Below are 22,776 nucleotides of genomic sequence, written 5' to 3' on the forward strand. Positions count from 1 at the left end.
ATATGCTGATGAGTTGGAACTGTCTTAACCCCTTAAAAACGCAGGGTTTTTCATTTTTTGCATTTTTGTTTTTTCCTCCTTACCTTTTAAAAATCATAACCCTTTCAATTTTCCACCTAAAAATCCATATTATGGCTTATTTTTTTGCATCACCAATTCTACTTTGCAGTGACATTAGTCATTTTACCCAAAAATCCACGGCGAAACGGAAAAAAAAAAATCATTGTGCGACAAAATCGAAGAAAAAACACAATTTTGTAACTTTTCCGTTTCTACGCAGTGCATATTTTGGTAAAAATGACACCTTATCATAATACTGTAGGTCCATATGGTTAAAAGGGTACCCTACTTATATAGGTTTAATTTTGTTGTACTTCTGGAAAAAATCATAACTACATGCAGGAAAATGTATACGTTTAAAAATGTCCTCTTCTGACCCCTATAACTTTATTTTTCCACGTACAGGGCAGTATGAGGACTCATTTTTTGCGCCGTGATTTGAAGTTTTTATGGGTACCATTTTGTTTTGATCTGACTTTTTGATAACTTTTTATTCATTTTTTAATGGTATAAAAATTACCAAAAATATGCTTTTTTGGATTTTCGATTTTTTTTACGTGTACGCCATTAACCGTGCGGTTTAATTAACAATATATTTTTATAGTTCAGACATTTATGCACGCGGCGATACCACATATGTTTATTTTTATTTACACTGTTTTATTTTTTTTATGGGAACATCTTTTAATGGGAAAACTTTTATTAGGGAAGGGGTTAAATGATCTTTATTAACACTTTTTTTTCTTTCCTTCTTTTGCAATGTTATAGCCCCCATAGGAGCCTATAACATTACATACACTGATCTTTTACACAGATCACTGGTGTGTATTAACACGCCTGTGATCAGTGTTATCGGCGCTTGACTGCTCCTCCCTGGATCTCAGGCACGGAGCAGTCATTCGCTGATCGGACACCGAGGAGGCAGGTAAGGTCCCTCCCGGTGTCCTGTAAGCTGTTCGGGACGCTGCGTTTTCACCACGGCGGTCCCGAACGGTCTGACTGAGCAGCCGGGATAGTTTCACTTTCGCTTCAGACACGGCGGTCAGCTTTGATCGCTGCGTCTGAAGGGTCAATACAGGGCATCCCCGCGATCGGTGATGTCCTGTATTGGCCGTGGATCCCGGCCGTTGATGGCCACCGGGACTGACCCGAAATGACGCAGGGTCACCGGAGGATGGAAATATATGTCCTTTGTCATTAAGGAGTTAAGTATAAAAGGGACCTTTTTTGAATGGATGGAGCCTCTAACTATGGGACTTGGCTGAAGCATACCGCACACAATCAGACACGTGTTTTGATATTACGTATACACTTTTTATTAATTCGATTTGATCTTCCTCTATGTTTGATTAGTAGTATGGCTGTCCTCTGTTTCATATGTCCCATTTAGTTTTGCCCTTGGGTATGCCAATAAACATTATGGCGGATGCGGTTTTGCTAATATGGCCCATATACAGCAAGTGCCAACACTTAAGATGGCGGATGCATATTCAGGCCAGTGAAACACGCATGCGCAGAGGACAAGACTGCTGTTTATATTGAATGAACGTACGCTTGAACCCGTGACCACCGACAACTTCCGGCCGGAATTGGATACAGTGAGCGGGAACATGCGCAAGTGATCTGTTTACAAACATTACCACTGAGATGAACGCTTGAGATCCATTGGCTAAAGATGTTCACGTCAACAGGTGAGCGCCTCCCTTGATACCGGACCAGACACTAATTATGGGACTGTATGTACACTACTTATGTGCACTGTACACGATTGCACGATATTTGACTCTATATTGTATATGGGTGCATTATACTTTATTTGTCACGTTTGTTTATATGACCTATTGCTGTCTCTTAAATGTTTTTTTTTTGTTGTGATGAGATTGTGTTAACATGCCCCCCCTGTTTGCATGTGCAATTAGGGGGTGGATATATATACACCATTTTGCACTGTTTTCTTATGCTTGAGAAAGGCTTTATTGATAAGCCGAAACGTTGCTGTACACAGATGAGTGAATAAACCACGTGGAGTGCCGCTTCTATCTCATTTTTTGGATATCACATTTGGATATCACACTCCTTCTCCCTTTATATATATTGTGACGATCCGTCTTGGGGATTAGCTCTGGGATCGTCCTGGACCACGCTACAGGATGCGTTTCTTCTCAATAAACCAGCAAACAAACGCTTATAATGCAAATCTGGCACCTTGCCAGTTTTATTAGACAAGTTGCAGGGAAAGAAATAAACAAAAAGCAGGAACAAAACAAAATCCTAGACCGTCTGGTCACTGACTAAACAGATCAGCTTGTCCTGACTAACAACCACTGAGCTTCCCTCAGCCGGTTAAACATATGTCCCCTGCAACCTTCTACTCACAATGTCACTCTCTTTGAGCCCCTCATAGCTCGGGCTGCGTACTCCTCAGCAGGCTCTGTCTCTTCCCTACAGCCCACATGCTGTCTCCTAGGAAGAGCCCCCATTACACTGAGTCTCCATCTCATATACACCTCCCTTCCTTCCTGCCTCATTACTTAAGAAGCAGGTGAGAGCTTCTGCAGGGTGAGCCAAGGAAATACACCCTTTCCTTGCCACACTGCCACATATCCCCCCCCCCCCCTTTGCTCAGACCACCGGGAAGGAGCACATGTATTTGAAAGGCAGAAACCATCTGCCTTTCCTTTCTCTTGGACAACTTTTGTCCCACAGTCTCTGAAGTCCTTGACTTTTTTCTTCCGGACTTTTACCAGCCACCAATTGCAAGTCTCTCGGTCACACCTCTCCAGTACCAGGTTCTTCACCCTGGTGTGGGCAGGGTTCTTGAAATTAAGGAGTGAGAGGACCGATGCTTCTAACCTTTGTCTTCTTCTTGCTTACCTGACCTCTGCCTCTGCTTTAGAGAATCTTTCGGCCTCAGTGGCTTCACCAACCACTGACTTGTTCTCTGTACCGTCAGAGGACCTCTGACACGGGTCCATCTCAGTTTCAACTTTAGAGAACTTCCCACCTGGTTTCACCTCAGTCTTGTCTTCAGTGGATTTCTCACATGGTTTCACCTCATCCCATCCAGCTTTCTCTTCTGGGGCACCAGCTTCCTCAGGTTTGGCTTCAGAGTCTTTGGCTCCTTCAGATTCTTGTGTAGAATCAGCTTCTACTACTGCAGCTTCTTCAGGCTTACTCTTCTCTTCACCTGTAGCTTCAGTTGTGCCATTCTCTTTACTCACAGCTTTTGAGGTTGACTCTGGTTTAGCTTCTGCTTCAGAGGATTTCTCTGCCTCAGCATTACCTTCAGAATTTTTGGTCTGCTCAGGTTCAGAGGATTTCCCACCTCTCTTCTCCTTAGTCTTCACTTCAGAGGATTTCCCACCAGGTTTCAGCTCAGTCCTAGCTTCAGGAGACTTCTTACAGGACTTCACCTCAATCTTAGCTTTAGAGGACTTTTTTGCAATCAGAGAAAGCATAACTGTATCCTGTAACTTCGGCCCCAGAAGCCTTTCTTGAGCCAATTCCGCCATATCTTGGTCTCTGCTCACTTTTAGGACTTCCTGGTCCTCTTCCTTTTTCTCACATTTTCGCAGCTTACACTGGAGCTTAGCGGACTTCATCCTCTCACTGTCAAGTAACTCTGTCAAGTCCCTGACAGTATCTTCCGAAGACAGCAATTGTTTCCTCAATTGTTCATTGTCCGCCAGCACAGCCACCTGCTCGTAGAGTTGCGCTCCCAGCAGAACCAAGGCAGCTACGTGGGACCTTCTGCGCGTTTCGTTCTGCACTTCCAGGCTCTCTTTTAAGATCTTCATGTCATCTTCCAGCTTTATATATCTCAGCTGCTCACTCTGGAGTTGTGCGGAGATCACCTTCTCACTGTCCAGCAACTGTTTCTTGGACTTCACTAACTCATTGATAGATTTTCCACTCTCACCAATCTGTTGAGATAGATCTGAGATCTCCTGTTGCAAGTTCTTGTTTTCATGTTGCAGAGTCTCAACTTGTTCCAGGGCCTCCTCATACTGCTCACGGAGCAAGTCATTGTGATGACGAGCAGATTGAAGAGCATGTGCAAGGGCATTCTTTGCCTTGACTTCCTCCTCAAGTTGTCTCTTAGCTTTAGAGACACTCTCCAGATTGCTGGCAAGAGCTTCAGGTTCCATCTTCATTTCATTCTTCTCTTTTTCTATTTTTTCCATGGCTACCAGGCTAGCCTTGTGATCACTCTGCAGAGCCTGATATGCACCATGTAGAAGACTCACTTCTTCTTCCTGGAATGACATCCGCTTGGCCAGACTCTGTACTTCACTCTCCTTGCTGGTCACAAGACCCTGGGAGCGGGACAGTTCATCCTGCAGAGCCACAAACTCACTTCTGTGGTGCTCCATGACTTTTTCCAGCTGAAGCCTCACTTCTTGCTCCTTTTTAAAGTCAGCAAGTGATTTGTCCCTCTCCTCTGTCAAGCGATGTACCTCTTTTTCTTTCTCCAACAACTTCACAGAAACCATCTGCAGGGTTTCTTCCAGATTCTGGATCTGCTCCAGTTTTTTCCCAAGGCCAGCTCGTCTTTTCCGAGACCTTTTACTGACAGCGGTCTCCTCACTCTCGCTGTAACACCTTGAGACATCCTCTGGTCCTCTGTCAGACACTCGACCCAGCTCTTCTCCATCTCTCGATGAAGTCTCCCCCTTTTCCGGGGTTGCGGCCACTTGTGCCTCATTATTATCATCCACAACAGGTGCCACTGACACCTGGCACTCTTCCTCTCCCACCACGTTGGCAACTCTGGAGACTCTCGCTAAACACTCCCGTCGGACCGGCAATCCCTTGGCGGTAAGTTTGTTGCCCCTAGCAACAACTTCAATGGCTCTTGGCACCAGCGAGTCAGGGAGATTCCTGATCAGTTCCTCTGAACTGTCTCTTGGCTTCTTGGCAGACTTTTCTTTTGTCTTGTCACAGTCTCCTTCACTTAGGACTCTGTCTGTGACCGTAAGTGCAGCCCCCAGCTCCACTGGTACTCTTTTCTGGAGTTTTGGTTTTTCCACAGCCATCTCTGGAGCTTCTATTCCAGTCACCACTTTAACTTGACTCGCAGACTGTTCTTCAGCTCCCCTAGTGGTATGGCACACTCCCACCTGACATATACCTAGGGTCTGCTGACACTCCCTGTCCTCAGCTGAGTTACTGTCCCCTGCTATGTGGTGAAAACCAAGTGTTGTGAGCCTATCAGGTGTTCCTGCTCTAGTCACCTGACTATCTTCCCACAACTGCTGGAAAAATGGAAAATCCTTCCCCAGCACTACTTCATACTCTAAGGTAGGCTCTATTGCAACCTTGTGACTTATGGTGCCATAGGAAGTAGAAATACACACATTAACTGTTTTATAACCCCAAATACCGGCTTGTATAGACACTATAGCGGGGTCCGGCTTTCTGCAGCTGGTCTTTACCAGACTTATTACACATTTTGGATCTAACAAAACAGTCATCTTTTTACCTTCTATTTCCAGCTCACACAGGTTTTCTTTTGTCCTGCAAGAGGTGGGAATAGAACTCTTTACATCAGAACACATTAACATAAGTGTTTCAAGAAAAACATTATCAGCCTGCATGGGTTCACAATATAGAGCACCAATCACACAGTCCAGTAGAGACCCCCCAGTCCTCACTCCTTCCGGAACCTTTGTGTGCGAACTCTCAGGTGCACTCTCAGCATCCCACAGCTGCCAGAAATACGGAAAGTCTCTGCCCAGTACAATTTCCACTGTAAGTTCCGCACATACCTCCATCATATGGCTTACTGTCCCAAAACATGTATCAAAGGTAATTTGAACAGTCTTACCGGGCTCCGGGCGGGACTTCACAAAGGTAATTATTTCTGGCATAATCCGAGATACAGTCTGGCAACAATCCAAGTCCACCCACAGTGGGATTCCGCCCACCGACAACTCACGGGACCTCTGCTTCTTCTTGGCGTCCATCGGTTGTGGTCCACGTCGGTTGCTCCCAGCAACAGCCTTTCGAAGTTGCCCCATTTTCTTGAAAAAAATTCTCGATCCGTTGCCCCTAGCAACGCTCCTCCACAGACACCAAACTGTGCTTGAACTCCTCTGCTGGGCTCCTCCGACTTGCAATCTTGCAGGAGGTTGCTCCTAGCAACAGCTCCTCTCTAACTCGCTTGTTGGTTGCCCTTGGCAACGGCGTGCCCTTAGCAACGGCGTGCCCGCATCCTCCACCAAAATGTGACGATCCATCTTGGGGATTAGCTCTGGGATCGTCCTGGACCACGCTACAGGATGCGTTTCTTCTCAATAAACCAGCAAACAAACGCTTATAATGCAAATCTGGCACCTTGCCAGTTTTATTAGACAGGTTGCAGGGAAAGAAATAAACAAAAAGCAGGAACAAAACAAAATCCTAGACCGTCTGGTCACTGACTAAACAGATCAGCTTGTCCTGACTAACAACCACTGAGCTTCCCTCAGCCGGTTAAACATATGTCCCCTGCAACCTTCTACTCACAATGTCACTCTCTTTGAGCCCCTCATAGCTCGGGCTGCGTACTCCTCAGCAGGCTCTGTCTCTTCCCTACAGCCCACATGCTGTCTCCTAGGAAGAGCCCCCATTACACTGAGTCTCCATCTCATATACACCTCCCTTCCTTCCTGCCTCATTACTTAAGAAGCAGGTGAGAGCTTCTGCAGGGTGAGCCAAGGAAATACACCCTTTCCTTGCCACACTGCCACAATATATATATATATATATATATATATATATATATTTTTTTTTTTTATTTAGTGTTTATATATTTAATGTTTGTATATATTAGCATATTCTCTTTTTCTAGGGGTTTCATCACATTGTGTTTGGGTTTAGTTTAGGTTGAGTGGTGGGAAAAAGGGGGGAGGGTTTTTTCTATGGGACTCTATATACAAAAAATCCTGGACTGGTTCATGGACGTCTGTTATCATGTAATGGGGGCATGGGATGCGGGACCAGCTCAGGGTCAAAAAATTAGAATAAAAAATAAAATTGTATTTCCATTGTGGTGTTTTGGTGGTTTGTGACACAAATTATTTATTATTTATTTAGTTATTTTGGGTGAGAAAAATGCAACCGGGCCAGGGGTTTTTAGCTTAATTATTAGTATTAAAGGGGTATTCCAGGATTTTTTTTTATTTGACTGTAAAGTTAGTGTAGTTCATAATATAGCATACGTACCTATGTGTGACGGTTTTCTCACAATTCTTCGGTGATTTTCACCCCACTATTTATTTTTAACAGCATACAAAATGACTGTTGTCTCAGATTTTTCCCAGCTTGCAATGCGGCCGAGACCTAACTCACTAGTCAGTTGATGACAGGGAGCCTGTCTGTTTCAATGGGTGGAGGGATCAATCTGCAACTAATGCAACAGCTGTAGGCACCCTGATTGAAAACCACAGGGATTTTGTTTCAATGGGTGGGGTGGCTGATGTGTGGGAGGGAGCAAAATGGAATTGTGGGATTTGAAGTCAAAAAAAGAAAAGTCAAACAGGAAATACAAGTTCAAAAAAAGCTAGCCACAGTGTTATGTTAATCTCATGACATAGCCATTTAGCCCCAAGACAAGCGCAGATCCTTCCTAAGCATGTCCATTGCTGCCTGCCAGGTACGTACTAAAATCACCTTATGTGGATAACCCCTTTAAAGGAGTACTCCGGTGCTTAGACATCTTATCCCCTATCCAAAGGCTAGAGGGTAAGATGCCTGATCGCGGAGTCCCGCCGCTGGGGACCCCCGTGATCTTGCACACGGCACCCCGTTTATAATCAGTCCCTGGAGCGTGTTCGCTCCGGGTCTGATTGCCGGCGACCACAGTGCCCATTTTTCATTCCCATCATTATTTTACATTATGCACTTTATTATGCATGCTGCATAATTATAACTAAATAAATATTTTCCCCTATTAGCTTATCCATCATTCACACATTACATACACAAGCTGATCACTGAATATTTATTGATTTATATATTTTACACATTTTCACTTTCTCTCACACTTTCACTCTATTACACTCACTTATTCATTTATTTAATTTAATTTTATTTCTTATATTTCAACTATATTATATTTTCTTTTTTTATAGGTTTCTTCACTCTTTGGCACTGCGATATACCCTTCTTGGTGGTGGGTGAGTGATTCTGTGGCACTTTCACTTTTTTGATCACTATTCTGAGCACTTTTGCACATTTACCTGTTTCACTTTGGTGTATATGTCCTCATTGTTGTCCATATTAGTATTTGTTTACAGTTACTTAGCAACCGTTACTCAGGTAGGTCATGTGGGCCCCACGCATAACGTGCTGACGTCATGCGCGTCTATGCGTACTTCCAGGACCCCTGCGCCACTGCTGAGAGGTATCCCATACATCGCGATATCTCCTAGTGACTGTGCGCGCGTCACAGGCCGGAAGTCTCGTACATCGCGATATTGTGAGAGTGAAGTGCGCATCATATGACTTTTTGCACGTCACCCTGATGGTGCCGGACATCCAACGCTTACGGGCGGTATGTAAACAACAGATGAGAGGCGTTTACTGTTTCTATTGGTGGCCTCTGTGTATTTAAAACACTGACTTCCTTTCTGAAACACACCCCTTGACAAAGCCTTAGCGAAAATGCGTTCGGGGTGAGGTGAGGTATTGCATGTGGGGTATATGGTATGGCCGGTCTTTACATTGTTATTCATAACCTTATTTTCTTTCAGCCTTTACCCCTTTGTTACATTGTATGTATATTTGTGTCATTTTGGCACCAGTCCCTTGGTTATTAGACATATCGCTTACCTGTAATTGTATCTTAGTCCTTTTCTCCTGTCACTACGAGGTTGTTTATTTAATTTCTAGTAGGTGCCATATGTAATACCCTCATCTCCTTTTTCTGTATGTGCAACCATATTTTATCTCTTGATTTATGTTGTTTTAACATGGTGGAGTGTTTTTAGTATTTGTGTAATAAAGATTTATATTCGTTATGACCATTTTCTTTGGCCTTTTTTTCGGTGTATATGTATTGGTGGCCTATGGTCTATTACAGAGACAGTGCCCCTAGTTCTTTTTTTGTGTTGAGTTGTAATTTTGCAACAGCTGGAGGCACCCTGGTTGCCCCCTCTGTATATAGTAGCAGTTCCCCATTATACAGTAGCCCCCCCCCCTTGTAGGTAGTAAGTAGCTCTCCCTGTATATGGTAGAAGCCCCCTATATACATTAGCCCCCCCTGTACATAGTAATCCTCCTGTATACATTAGCCCTCCCCCTCCCGTACATTAGCCCAACCTGTATACAGTAGTCCCCCCTGTATTACATACGCACACTTTGTACAGATACACACACACACACACACATGCACTTTATATATTCATACGCAGGCACATTACATAGACACACAGATATACACACATACATACTGCATATATCCACACACACACACAAAAAAATCCTCCATTCAGTCAAAATCTTTGTAGGTCTTTCCCCTGTACACAGTCACAGGCAGCACTGTTCCCCAGCCCTCCCCAGCAGCTGAAACCCAGGCAGAGAGCAGACAGTGAGTGCAGGGCGCCTGTGCATGTCAGCTGACATTCGGGGCACCTGTCTTAACATTCGGGGCACGGCCCCCAAATGTTTTAACCTAGTGACGCCCCTTGATAAAGCCTTAGCGAAAACGCGTTCGGGGTGAGGTGAGGTATTGCATGTGGGGTGTGTGGCATGGCCGGTTTTTAAATTGTTACTCATAACCTTATTGCCTTTCAGCCTTTACCCCTTTGTTACATTGTATGTATATTTATTTGATTGATCTTGGCACCAGTCTTTTTGTTATTAGACACATTGCTTATTTGTAATTGTGTCTTAGTCTTCTTCCCTTGTTATTACGAGGTTGTCTATCCATTCCCAGTAGGTGCCATATGTAATATCCTCATCTCCTTTTTCTGTATGTGCAACCATCCTTTATTTCTTGATTTATGTTGTTTTAACATGTTGTAGTGTTTTTAGTATTTGTGTAATAAAGATTTATACTTGTTATGACCATTTTCTTTGTCCGTTATTTCGGTGTATATACTAGTGACACCCCTGGCAGACATCCTCCTACACCGCTCGTCTCAACTGCACAGCTGTAGTGTGTCACAGCAAGAGGAGCTGCACAGTGTGTCAGTGCTGTACCATGTGTTAAGGGGGGGGGGGGACATAGGATTGATTTTTAAGGTGACACTAGCAGCTAGGAGTACACTGCGGCTGCCACATGAAGTGACCCTCTGTCTGCTTTTCTGACTTTATAGCCTCTTCAGGGTGCCTCATAAATGCTGTAATTTCCTCCTCTCTATGTTGTCAGGCAGCAGCACAGGCAGTGCAGGCACTACAGGGAGCTGTATACCGGTTGGTGCACTACCCTACAGTCCTGCTATGCAGTAAACTTGGACCTAGCTAAAAGATCAACGGCAGAGGGACCCTTCTCCACTACACCCCATCCCCACACACTGCTTACTACATGAGCTTACCAGAGCTCCTGATTCCTAATGAATACAGAGCTGCCAACTCTGTGCCCACACAGATTGCTGCCCCCTGCAGGTGGGAAGTGTTAGTGGAACGATACACTTTTTTGTTTCTATCTAGTTCCATGACAAAAGTATCATTTTCAATTGGGGGGGGGGGGGGGGGCATATGGTAGGCACAGCATGATGCAGGGAGGGGGGCATGGCCCCCTCTGGCCCCTCCTTGGTGACGCCACTGCATAAGAATAGTCACTGGAATTATTTGGAGACTTCAGAGAGCAATGCTCGCTTCTGAATAGCATCAGATACCTTATTTGATTCTAGATAAAACCTCAATCTTTCAACATATGAATTCCATGAAGATCGGTTGGAAACATCAAATTGCTTCATATGACCAATGATAGCCATGTTATAGTTGTAAACTTAGCATAGTAACTGGAATTAAATATTTTTCAGATCCAAATGAACTCTGTATAATCCTATTAGGCTGGGTCCACACTACGTTTTGTCCCATACGGGAGCGCATACGGCAGGAGGGAGCTAAAAGCTCGCGCTCCCGTATGTAACCGTATGCGCTCCCGTATGTCATTCATTTCAATGAGCCGACCGGAGTGAAACGTTCGGTCGGCTCATTTTTGCGCCGTATGCGCTTTTACAACCGGACCTAAAACCGTGGTCAACCACGGTTTTAGGTCCGGTTGTAAAAGCGCATACGGCCCAAAAATGAGCCGACCGGACCGAACGTTTCACTCCGGTCGGCTCATTGAAATGAATGACATACGGGAGCGCATACGGTTACATACGGGAGCGCGAGCTTTTAGCTCCCTCCTGCCGTATGCGCTCCCGTATGGGACAAAACGTAGTGTGGACCCAGTTACTTAGTTATCCCATTCTCGTCGCCAATTGTTATGTCTTGTACTTAATTATTGCTGATAATTAACCAATTTACTAATTTACTAATCAAACATAATGGAGACTGAACACGTAACCAAAGAGTTTTTTCACATGTGTGACAAACAAGATAAACATAACATTGCTATACTATTTTAGAACCTCTTTGTTACAGAGCCATCTAGTGGTACTAGACATACATAGCAGACAATACACAACAGACAATACATAACAGTATAACTATCTTGTTTCTTGTTGCTGTGCTTAGTCTTGCCATGGTGTATGAAATGTGGTATGACATTATCTTGTACAACCTTTGTAGCAGAACTTGTTGTTTCTTACCAAGTTTTAAAGGGGTACTCCGGCGCTAAGACATCTTATCCCCTATCCAAAGGATAGGGGATAAGATGCCTGATCGCGGGGGTCCCGCTGCTGGGGACCCCCAGGATCTTCCTCGCCGCACCCCGTTAGAATCAGCCCACGGAGCGTGCTCGCTCCGGGTCTGATTACTAGCGATCACAGGGACGGAGCATAGTGACGTCACGGCTCTGCCCCGTACCCCTTTAAGCCACCTACACAGCTGTGTCTGTTTTAGTTTATGACTGTGTACCAACCTTTTATATGAAAATGATCATTATCATCTGTTTAGTTTTATTGGTAAATAAACCTGACTATAATCCTACAAAATTCCTGACTTTGTGCAAGTGCACTTAGAAGAATTTATGTTATCCTGAAGGCAAATACTGATTTTAGAGTCCCCTTCTGTTCATTCACTTTTGCAATAGAAATAAACTATTAACACTTCTATTTTGCAGCATTTTTTCCACACCTGCCTAAAATGTACTGTACATAAGGTGCCATTTATATGGAGTTCTCCTTTTAAAAGACTGCTGCATACATATGGACTCCAATGAAACATGCCAATTCTTTTTTTTTTTTTTTTTTTTTTTATGAATTTGTTAGTCATACTATGCATTTATTTGTTATAAATTTTTCATTAATCCACAAATCATGGCTTCTGGTTCAAATACCTTATCGTTGTAGTGAATGCTAAATTCTTCATCCTTTGCTTTCAGTTGCTCTTTTAATGACTCATTCTCCTTCCTAAATGTATTATTGTAAATAGATTATAACACAGTCAGAAGTTTGCCAGAAAGGTGCATTAATTTCAAGTTTATTTTTATTTAAGAAAAGTGTCCTAAATAATAAGTACAATCTCTATTAAGACAACAATGTGTGTGAAGAGTGTAAAACTGATGATTTTTGAGAGAAAAGACATCCAAACCACAAATATGTTCCCTTCAACAATCTTCTGTGTAGTGCAATTCCGATTTGTCCCCAACGGCAAATGTAGGAAAAAGAGGGATCAACATGTGATATTAAATCATGCTAAATCTTTTAATCCATAGGCAGAAAAACATTGCCAGAGTTGTGTAGCAAGCAGTGTCTTATTTCCCTCTCCAAACTAAATAAACATGCATGATTAGTTGAGGTAACAGTGTATTTTATGTGGGGAGGAATAACCTGATAACTGAACAACTATCTATAAGTACATACAGGACACATTCATAAAGTATATGCATTTTGCACCTGAACCTGTTACATTTGTTTTTCCATTAAAGTGAGTAAGGATGCATTCACAGAACGATTCTGGGATAGCGGGAGAATTTAAAAACTGGCTCCTGCTGTATCCCTGCCGAATCCGTGCCACACCACATTCATTTAAATGTGTCTGATGGAGTCAGATAGTGATTCCAGCCAGTTTATTTTTTAATTGATACACTTTTTGAAGTGTATCAGTTTTTGTTGGCAGACTGAAACCACAGCAGACCACCACAATTTTCAGTCCGGCAACAAAAACTGATATGGTCCAAAAATGAGCTGACCATATCTGACTCTGTCCAGTGTGGTGGATTTTGTTGCGCCTTAGACGATTTTGTGTCCACTCCTCCTCTCAGCTCTCTGGACATTTCCAAACACACAGCCAAGAGGGCACCCACACACCTTCCTCAGCTCTCGACAGCAGCTCATAGGGAGAAAATTATTCAGTGCTCAGCTCCTGCACTAGCAGCAGAAAGATACAGTTCATTTCCATACAGCAGCATGAACGGGCAGAAGGATTCATCTGTTTACAGCAGCATGTATATACATCTTTATACAGAAGCATGTATATTCATTTTTATACAGCAGAAACATACAGCAGAAGCATTCATAGTTATAGAACAGAATTATTCATTCTTATCTCTAGCTTTGTGCTGCTGTATAAATATGAATCCTTCTGCTGTATCTTTCTGCTGCTGGGAGCGGAGCTGAGCAACTAATGACTTTCTCCCTTGAAGCAGCTAGGCTGTTTCCTCCTACCATCATTGCCAATGTGGTGTCCCGGTACCGTATTGCATACCGTACCTAGTGTAGAGGTCCCCAAAGTCAGAGTAACTACGTTCAGGTGGGACAGCCCCTAGTCGCCTCTCTTTAAGTCTAACTCTAATGTTAATATATGTCTATATTTGATACTTATATCTATATTTCATAGTAATGCATAGTACTTACCTTGTTCGGCGTCGCAGGACCTTCGGTCATGTGTTCATAATGAGGATAACGGGAAGAGAAGGTGAAATCGGGAAGTAATGTGCGTGCTGCTCAGTTGGAGTCGATAAGAACTCTGGAGTCAAAGATGTTAGTGGATCCAACTTTATTTCGTTCACACAACGCTTTTCTGGGTGTAAACCCTTTTATCAGGCGTGATCACACCTGATGAAAGGGTTTACACCCAGAAACGCGTTGTGTGAACGAAATAAAGTTGGATCCACTAACATCTTTGACTCCAGAGTTCTTATCGACTCCAACCGAACACAGAGCAGTGCAGACACTACTTCCCGATTTCACCTTCTCTTCCCGTTATCCTCACTTCACGCCGATGTCATCGGTTGGGGGAGCCGCAGCAGCTCCATCCACTCCTACATGCCCTTGTAAGCGTTGTGCCTGAATTAGCACAACCTGTTTAGGTGAGCACGTTTTTCTCACTTTGCCTTTTCCTGTGCAACACAGCTGATCCCACACAAGGAAGCACCTTTGTCTTTTATGTGATCATAATAGTAACCTCTATGGTATGTTGTAGGACCTTAGGAGGTCCTTGGGTCACCTGTTACCCACAAATCTCTGTAATGGTGATTGACATCAGTATGGGCCAATTAGTGTTAGTCCAGCCCCTGCCCATATAAGGGAGCTGCGTCCAATTATTGCTCTATTGGGTTGCTGCTCTCGTGGATGCCGGACTAATAGGACGGTGTGCTACGCAACTTTCAAAGACACACAAGGCCTCAAAACCTACGGCCTCAGCAGAACCAAAATCGTGAGTTCAAATCTAAATTGCTGCTAATGCTAGCGTGATTACTGGACCGCAACTAACTCCCCTAAATCCAGTGGAACAGCGCAATAGACTAAAAGACTCTGAATGCTAAAGTCCCAACCATTGTCAATCTCCAAAGGAAAGCTGTTGTTATGCTAAGGGACTGTTATGTTAATGAAGTGTACACAAAATCTTCAGTAAAAGTTAACACTGTTTACAGAAGCTCTCAGGTTGTGATCAATCTATTATTCTCTACCTGAAACTTATTATCATCTACCTCCCTATCGTTCCTGCTAAAATCATTATAATCATTTCTGCGCCAGGGATCTTGAAGATATTAAGTTATAAAGTCCCCCCCCAGCCGAACAGCAAGTAGTTCCCTGGGCGGGGACTCCTACTTACCAGCACCCGTTGCTCCACATTGCTCCAGCCGTGGCCCCGTCATTCAAACCTCCAGTGCAGGGCCACGGCTGGAGCAAAGCGGAGCAAAGGGTGCTGGTAAGCAAAAGTCCGCACCCAGCTGACTACTTGCTGGGCAGCCGGGGGACATTATAACTTAATATTTTCACCATCCCTGGGGTGCACAAACATCGGGTGGTGAGGATAATGATTTTAGCCTATATCACGCGTTGTCAAGCATTATATATGCCAAAATATGCTGATTATTTCCCTTTAACAGGAGAAGCTACGTGCTTAGTATAACACTTGCTGTGAGCCAGCTGCTGTTGTTGCTTTACTTTCTGCTCACATAAGGGGAGATTGGTATGAGATGGTAGAGATTTTACCCTTCTTTGCTTGGTGAATTTTGTTTTTTTGCACAGCTGCACACAATTTACCAAATTAGTGCACAGGACTTTTGCACAAAAATAGAAAACATGACAAAGCTCTAGCCTCTGCCAGATCTCTTCCTCACACCTAAAGTGATGTTGCCTTGACACGGCTGTATTGCTTTTCTGCTGAAAATGACAGGAATATGTGTTTTCTGTTAAATTTCTAGACTATAAAAAAAAGGCTATAATGTCTAGAGAAAATTGGATGATTTGGTGTCTGACAAAGGTACAGGATTCTGTTGGTTTGTGAAAAAGAAAATGTTTTGACTATGCCATGAAAAAAAAATGTCCCTGAGCATGAAATGCAGATTTTGGTCGTAGAGGTCAAAGTATAATAAAATCATCTTGCTGCAGTGTTTTTCCTACAGAAAAAATCCTTGGCCTTTTTTGACAAAAAGACATAAAACAAACCAAATTAAAACTTAAATAGGTAAAACAAAACAGGGGATGTGCAGCTCACAATTAACTAGCCGAGGTAAGGAGGTTGTACACCTACACCTGGTGTTGGAATTAAAATAGCAAAATTTAAACAGTAACCAACCTCTCAAGGCCAGCATCAGTTGCCTGATACATAGATGAAAAAATATTGATAATAATGACTGTATCGTGCTTCAATTATAACATGAAAATATAAAATTTATTTCAAGTTTAAAAAATGTTTTAACAGTTATTCCTCGACGCACAGGGCCCTTGTGCCGAGGAAAGTAATATATAAAATAGGTCATATTACATAGAATGTCAATATAAACAAACACATATAGCTAGCATTGGGAAATTTCAACAATATGATATCACTTTTGACTTATAAGGGACTTATAAGGGATTACATACAGGAATACATAGGGGATAATTGTATTATAAGTGATAGCCAGCATGGGTTTACTAAGGATAGAAGTTGTCAAACCAATCTAATTTGCTTTTATGAAGAGGTGAGTAGAAGCCTTGACAGAGGAATGGCTGTGGATATAGTGTTTTCTGGATTTTGCTAAAGCATTTGATACTGTCCCTAATAGACGTCTGACAGGTAAGTTAAGGTCTTTGGGTTTGGAAATTTTAGTTTGTAACTGGATTGAACACTGGCTCATGGATCATACCCAGAGAGTGGTGGTCAATGATTAGTACTCTGATTGGTCCCCGGTTATTAGTGGTGTACCCCAAGGTTCAGTACTGGGCCCGCTGTTGTTTAATTTATTTATCAATGATATAGAGGATGGTATTAACAGCTCTGTTTCTATCTTTGCAGATGACACCAAGCTTTGTAGCACGGTACAGTCTATAGAGGATGTGCATAAGTTACAAGATGACTTGGATAGACTAAGTGTCTGGGCATCCACTTGGCAAATGAGGTTCAATGTGGATAAATGTAAAGTTATGCATCTGGGTACTAATAACCTGCATGCATCGTATGTCTTAGGGGGGATTAAACTGTCAGAGTCACTGGTACAGAAGGATCTGGGTGTACTTGTAGATCACAGACTACAGAATAGCATGCAATGTCAGGCTGCTGCTTCCAAAGCCGGCAGGATATTGTCATGTATCAAAAGAGGCATGGACTCAAGGGACAGGGAAATAATACTCGCCCTTTATAAAGCATTGGTACGGCCTCACCTGGAATATGCTGTTCAGTTTTGGGCACCTGTCCATAAAAGGGACACTGCGGAGTTGGAAAGGGTGCAGAGACGCGCGACTAAACTAATATGGGGCATGGATCATCTTAGCTATGAGGAGCGATTAAAGGAGTTACAATTGTTTAGTCTTGAGAAGAGACGTTTAAGGGGGGATATGATAAACGTATATAAGTATATTAATGGCCCATACAAAAAATATGGAGAAAAACTGTTCCAGGTTAACCCCCCCCCCCCAAAGGACGAGGGGGCACTCCCTCCGTCGGGAGAAGAAAAAGTTTAGTCTCAAGGGGCAACACGCCTTCTTTACCGTGAGGACTGTGAATTTATGGAATGGTCTACCTCAGGAACTGGTCACAGCAGGAACAAATAACAGCTTTAAAACAGGATTAGATACATTCCTGGAACAAAATAACATTAATGCTTATGAAGAAATATAAATTCCCATCCCTTCCCCAATATCGCGCCACACCCCTACCCCTTAATTCCCTGGTTGAACTTGATGGACATATGTCTTTTTTCGACCGTACTAACTATGTGACTATGTGACTTTTGATAATCCGGCCTCCGGTAATCCGGAAATGAGCTCAAGTCCCATAAGTGGTAAAGGTTCTAGAATAATGGAAATAGAAAGGATATATTATAGTTACCAGCCTGCAATAAGTCCCCACAGCATGTCACCTTGAGTTCAAGCATATGAGAGCCCTGAAACGCGTCTAGGTGTACAGATATTATTTTCACATCACCGATACCTGACTCCACACTGGAGATTTCCGATCCAGCTCTGCAAACTAGCATATTGTTCCTGAGACCAGCTTCCAGGCACTGTTGCCCAGTGCCTGTCACGTCACTTACCATCGAGTTACCTAGAGGTCCGCACCTGCTACATCGCTTGTTACCATCTACAGCGAACAATTCCGAAAGCGGTTACCGTTTCAGCTGGTCTGCGGCAGGCAGACCGCCGCGAAGACACATGCCAGCGTCTGATACCATCTTAAATGTGCGCACTTCCCGTTTTAACTCAAGGTGACATGCTGTCGGGACTTATTGCACGCTGGTAACTATAATATATCCTTTCTATTTCCATCATTTTGGAACCTTTACCACTTATGGGACTTGAGCTCATTTTCCGGATTACCGGAGGCCGGATTATCAAAAGTGATATCTGTTACGCCGAGCGCTCCGGGTCCCCGCTCCTCCCCGGAGCGCTCGCTTCACTCTCCCCGCGGCAGCGCTCCGGTCACGTCCTCTGACCCGGGGCGCTGCGATTCCGCTGCCAGCCGGGATGCGATTCGCGATGCGGGTAGCGCCCGCTCGCGATGCGCACCCCGGCTCCCCTACCTGACTCGCTCTCCGTCTGTTCTGTCCCGGCGCGCGCGGCCCCGCTCCCTAGGGCGCGCGCGCGCCGGGTCTCTGCGATTTAAAGGGCCACTGCGCCGCTGATTGGCGCAGTGGTCCCAATTAGTGTGTTCACCTGTGCACTTCCCTATATCACCTCACTTCCCCTGCACTCCCTTGCCGGATCTTGTTGCCTTAGTGCCAGTGAAAGCGTTCCTTGTGTGTTCCTTGCCTGTGTTTCCAGACCTTCTGCCGTTGCCCCTGACTACGATCCTTGCTGCCTGCCCCGACCTTCTGCTACGTCCGACCTTGCTTTTGCCTACTCCCTTGTACCGCGCCTATCTTCAGCAGCCAGAGAGGTGAGCCGTTGCTAGTGGATACGACCTGGTCACTACCGCCGCAGCAAGACCATCCCGCTTTGCGGCGGGCTCTGGTGAAAACCAGTAGTGGCTTAGAACCGGTCCACTAGCACGGTCCACGCCAATCCCTCTCTGGCACAGAGGATCCACTACCTGCCAGCCGGCATCGTGACAATATCATATTGTTGAAATTTCCCAATGCTAGCTATCGGTGCTTGTTTATATCAACATTTTATGTAATATAATCTAATTTATATATTACTTTCCTTGGCACAAGGGCCCTGTGCTTCGAGGACTAACTGTTAAAAAATGTTTTTAAACTTGAAATTTATATTTTCATGTTATAATTGAAGCACGATGCAGTCATTATTATCAATATTTTTTCATCTATGTATCAGGCAACTGATGCTGGCCTTAAGGGGTTGGTTACTGTTTAAATTTAGCCTAATTAAAATTTAGCCTTATGAAGATTTTTTTTTTTTTTACTTACCCCTTAACCCCTTAAGGACCCAGCCATTTTACACCTTAGGACCCGGCCATTTTTTGCACATCTGACCACTGTCACTTTAAACATTAATAACTCTGGAATGCTTTTAGTTATCATTCTGATTCCGAGATTGTTTTTTCGTGACATATTCTACTTTAACTTAGTGGTAACATTTTTTGGTAACTTGCATCCTTTCTTGGTGAAAAATCCCAAAATTTGATGAAAAATTTGAAAATTTAGCATTTTTCTAACTTTGAAGCTCTCTGCTTGTAAGGAAAATAGATATTCCAAATATTATTTTTTTTTATTCACATATACAATATGTCTACTTTATATTTGCATCATAAAATTGACGAGTTTTTACTTTTGGAAGAGACCAGAGGGCTTCAAAGTTCAGCAGCAATTTTCCAATTTTTCACAACATTTCCAAAATCACAATTTTTCAGGGACCAGTTCAGGTTTGAAGTGAATTTGAAGGGTCTTCATCTTAGAAATACCCCACAAATGACCCCATTATAAAAACTGAACCCCCCAAAGTATTCAAAATGACATTCAGTCAGCATTTTAACCCTTTAGGTGTTTCACAGGAATAGCAGCAAAGTGAAGGAGAAAATTCACAATCTTCATTTTTTACACTCGCATGTTCTTGTAGACCCAATTTTTGAATTTTTACAAGGGGTGAAAGGAGAAAATGTATACTTATATTTGTAGCCCAATTTCTCTCGAGTAAGCACATACCTCATATGTCTATGTTAAGTGTTCGGCGGGCACAGTAGAGGGCTCAGAAGGGAAGGAGCGACAAGGGGATTTTGGAGCGTACGTTTTTCTGAAATGGTTTTTGGGGGGCATGTTGCATTTAGGAAGCCCCTATGGTGCCAGAACAGGAAAAAAAAACATGGAATACCATTTTGAAAACTATACCCCTTGAGGAACAGGTGTTTCACGACTTTTGCACATGTAAAAAAATGTTAAAAAAATTTCAATAAAATGTGTGTTTCCCCCCAAATTTCACAATTTTGCAAGGGTTAATAGCAGAAAATACCCCCCAAAATTTGTAACCCCATCTCTTCTGAGTATGGAGGTACCCCATAAGTTGACCTGAAGCGCACTACGGGTGAACTACAATGCTCAGAAGAGAAGGAGTCATATTTGGCTTTTTGAGAGCAAATTTTGCTCGGGGGGCATGTCGCATTTAGGAAGCCCCTATGGTGCCAGAACAGCAAAATAACCCCAACATGGCATACCATTTTGGAAACTAGACCCCTTGAGGAACGTAACAAGGGGTACAGTGAGCATTTACCCCCCACTGGTGTCTGTCAGATCTTTGGAACAGTGGGCTGTACAAAATTTTTAATTTGCGCAGCCCACTGTTCCAAAGATCTGTCAGACACCAGTGGGGTGTAAATTCTCACTGCACCCCTCATTACATTCTGTGTGGGGTGTAGTTTCCGAAATGGGGTCACATGTGTTTTTTTTTTTTTTGCGTTTGTCAAAACCGCTGTAACAATCAGCCACCCCTGTGCAAATCACCTTAAATGTACATGGTGCACTCTCCCTTCTGGGCCTTGTTGTGCGCCCCCAGAGCACTTTGCGCCCATAGTCGGGAGAAATTGCATAACAAATTTTGGGGGGCTTTTTTCCCTTTTACCTCTTGTCAAAATGAAAAGTATAGGGCAACACCAGCATGTTAGTGTAAAAAATTTATTTTTTTTACACTAACATGCTGGTGTAGACCCCAACTTCACCTTTTCATAAGGGGTGAAAGGAGAAAAAGCCCCCCAAAATTTGTAAGGCAATTTCTCCTGAGTACGGCGATACCCCATATGTGGCCCTAAACTGTTGCCTTGAAATACGACAGGGCTCCAAAGTGAGAGCGCCATGTGCATTTGAGGCGCGAATTAGGGATTTGCATAGGGGTGGACATAGGGGTATTCTACGGCAGTGATTCCCAAACAGAGTGCCTCCAGCTGTTGCAAAACTCCCAGCATGCTTGGACAGTCGACGGCTGTCCGGCAATACTGGGAGTTGTTGTTTTGCAACAGCTGGAGGCTCCAATTTGAAAACAGTGGCGTACCAGACGTTTTTCATTTTTATTGGGGAGGGGGGCTGTGTAGGGGTATGTGTATATGTAGTGTTTTTTACTTTTTATTTTATTTTGTGTTAGTGTAGTGTAGTGTTTTTAGGGTACAGTCACACGGGCAGGGGGGGTTACAGCGATTTTCCCGCTGCGAGTTTGAGCTGCCACGCAAACTTGCAGCCTGATACTCCCTGTAAGCCCCCTGCCCATGTGAATGTACCCTGTACATTCACAGGGGGGGGACACCTCCAGCTGTTGCAAAACTACAACTCCCAGCATGCACAGTCTATCAGTGCATACTGGTAGTTATAGTTTTGCAACAGCTGGAGGCACATGGGTTGGGAAACACTGAGTTAGGAAACAGACAATGTTTCCCAACCAGTGTGCCTCCTGTTGTTGCAAAACCACAACTCCCAAACATTCTCAGGCATGCTGGAAGTAGTAGTTCGGCAACATCTTTAGAGCCAGATGTTGCCGAACTACAACTACCAGCATGCTTGGAGTTGTAGTTTGCTACATCTGGAGGACTACAGTTTGCAGACCACTAATACAGTGGCTCCCAATCTGTGCCCTTCCAGATGTTGCAAAACTACAACTCCCAGTATGCCAAAACTGTCCAGGCATTCTGGGAGTTGTAGTTCTGCAACATCTGAAGGGCCAGATGTTACAGAACTACAACTCCCAGCATGCCTGGACAGTAAGGGCATGCTGAGGATGTGTAGTTTTGCAACATATGGAAGGGCACAGTGGTCTCCAAACTGTGGACCTCCAGATGTTGCAAAACTACAACTCCCAGCATGCCCAGATGCCAAGGGCTGTCTGGGCATGCTGGGAGTTGTAGTATACAGGGTCCCAATACAGCAATGCATGTCGCTTTACGGCGACATGCATTGCTGTAAATGGCCCGACCGCAGCTGAAGATCCACTAACCTGTCGCCGCCATCTTCCTCGCCGGGATCCGGGCCTTCAGGGACGAGGTAAGTACCGGGGCCGGGCCCCAGCACTCCCCCGTCCCCCGCCGCGTCCTCCGGTCTTCCTCCCGTCCTCTCCGGACTTCCAGGGGCCGGGCAGGACGGGAGGAAGTAACCGCCGCCCCCCCCCCCCCTGCGATTGGTCGGTTAACTAACCGAAGAATCGCAGGGGATCGGAGGAGGTGGCAGGCTTGCCACCTCGCTCCTAGTCTTCAGCATGGTCCTGGCTGTCTGTGACAGCCGGGATCAAGCGAAATTACCGGGCGGTCGGGTCC

At 44.1% G+C, this 22,776-nt stretch overlaps 1 protein-coding gene across 7 annotated transcripts in view; it reads right to left on the minus strand.

The window, feature by feature from the left end:
- Window positions 1-22,776, minus strand: part of SYCP1 (synaptonemal complex protein 1) — a 955,469-nt gene that overhangs the window by 320,196 nt on the left and 612,497 nt on the right. For all 7 annotated transcript variants that reach the window (XM_056558361.1, XM_056558359.1, XM_056558362.1 and 4 more), the window contains one exon: window positions 12,497-12,569. In XM_056558361.1, coding sequence (XP_056414336.1) covers window positions 12,497-12,569 — 73 coding nt within the window. The remainder of the gene's footprint in view (window positions 1-12,496; window positions 12,570-22,776) is intronic.

This window comes from Hyla sarda, chromosome 2 (genome assembly GCF_029499605.1).
Source record: "Hyla sarda isolate aHylSar1 chromosome 2, aHylSar1.hap1, whole genome shotgun sequence".
Lineage (NCBI taxonomy): Eukaryota > Metazoa > Chordata > Amphibia > Anura > Hylidae > Hyla > Hyla sarda.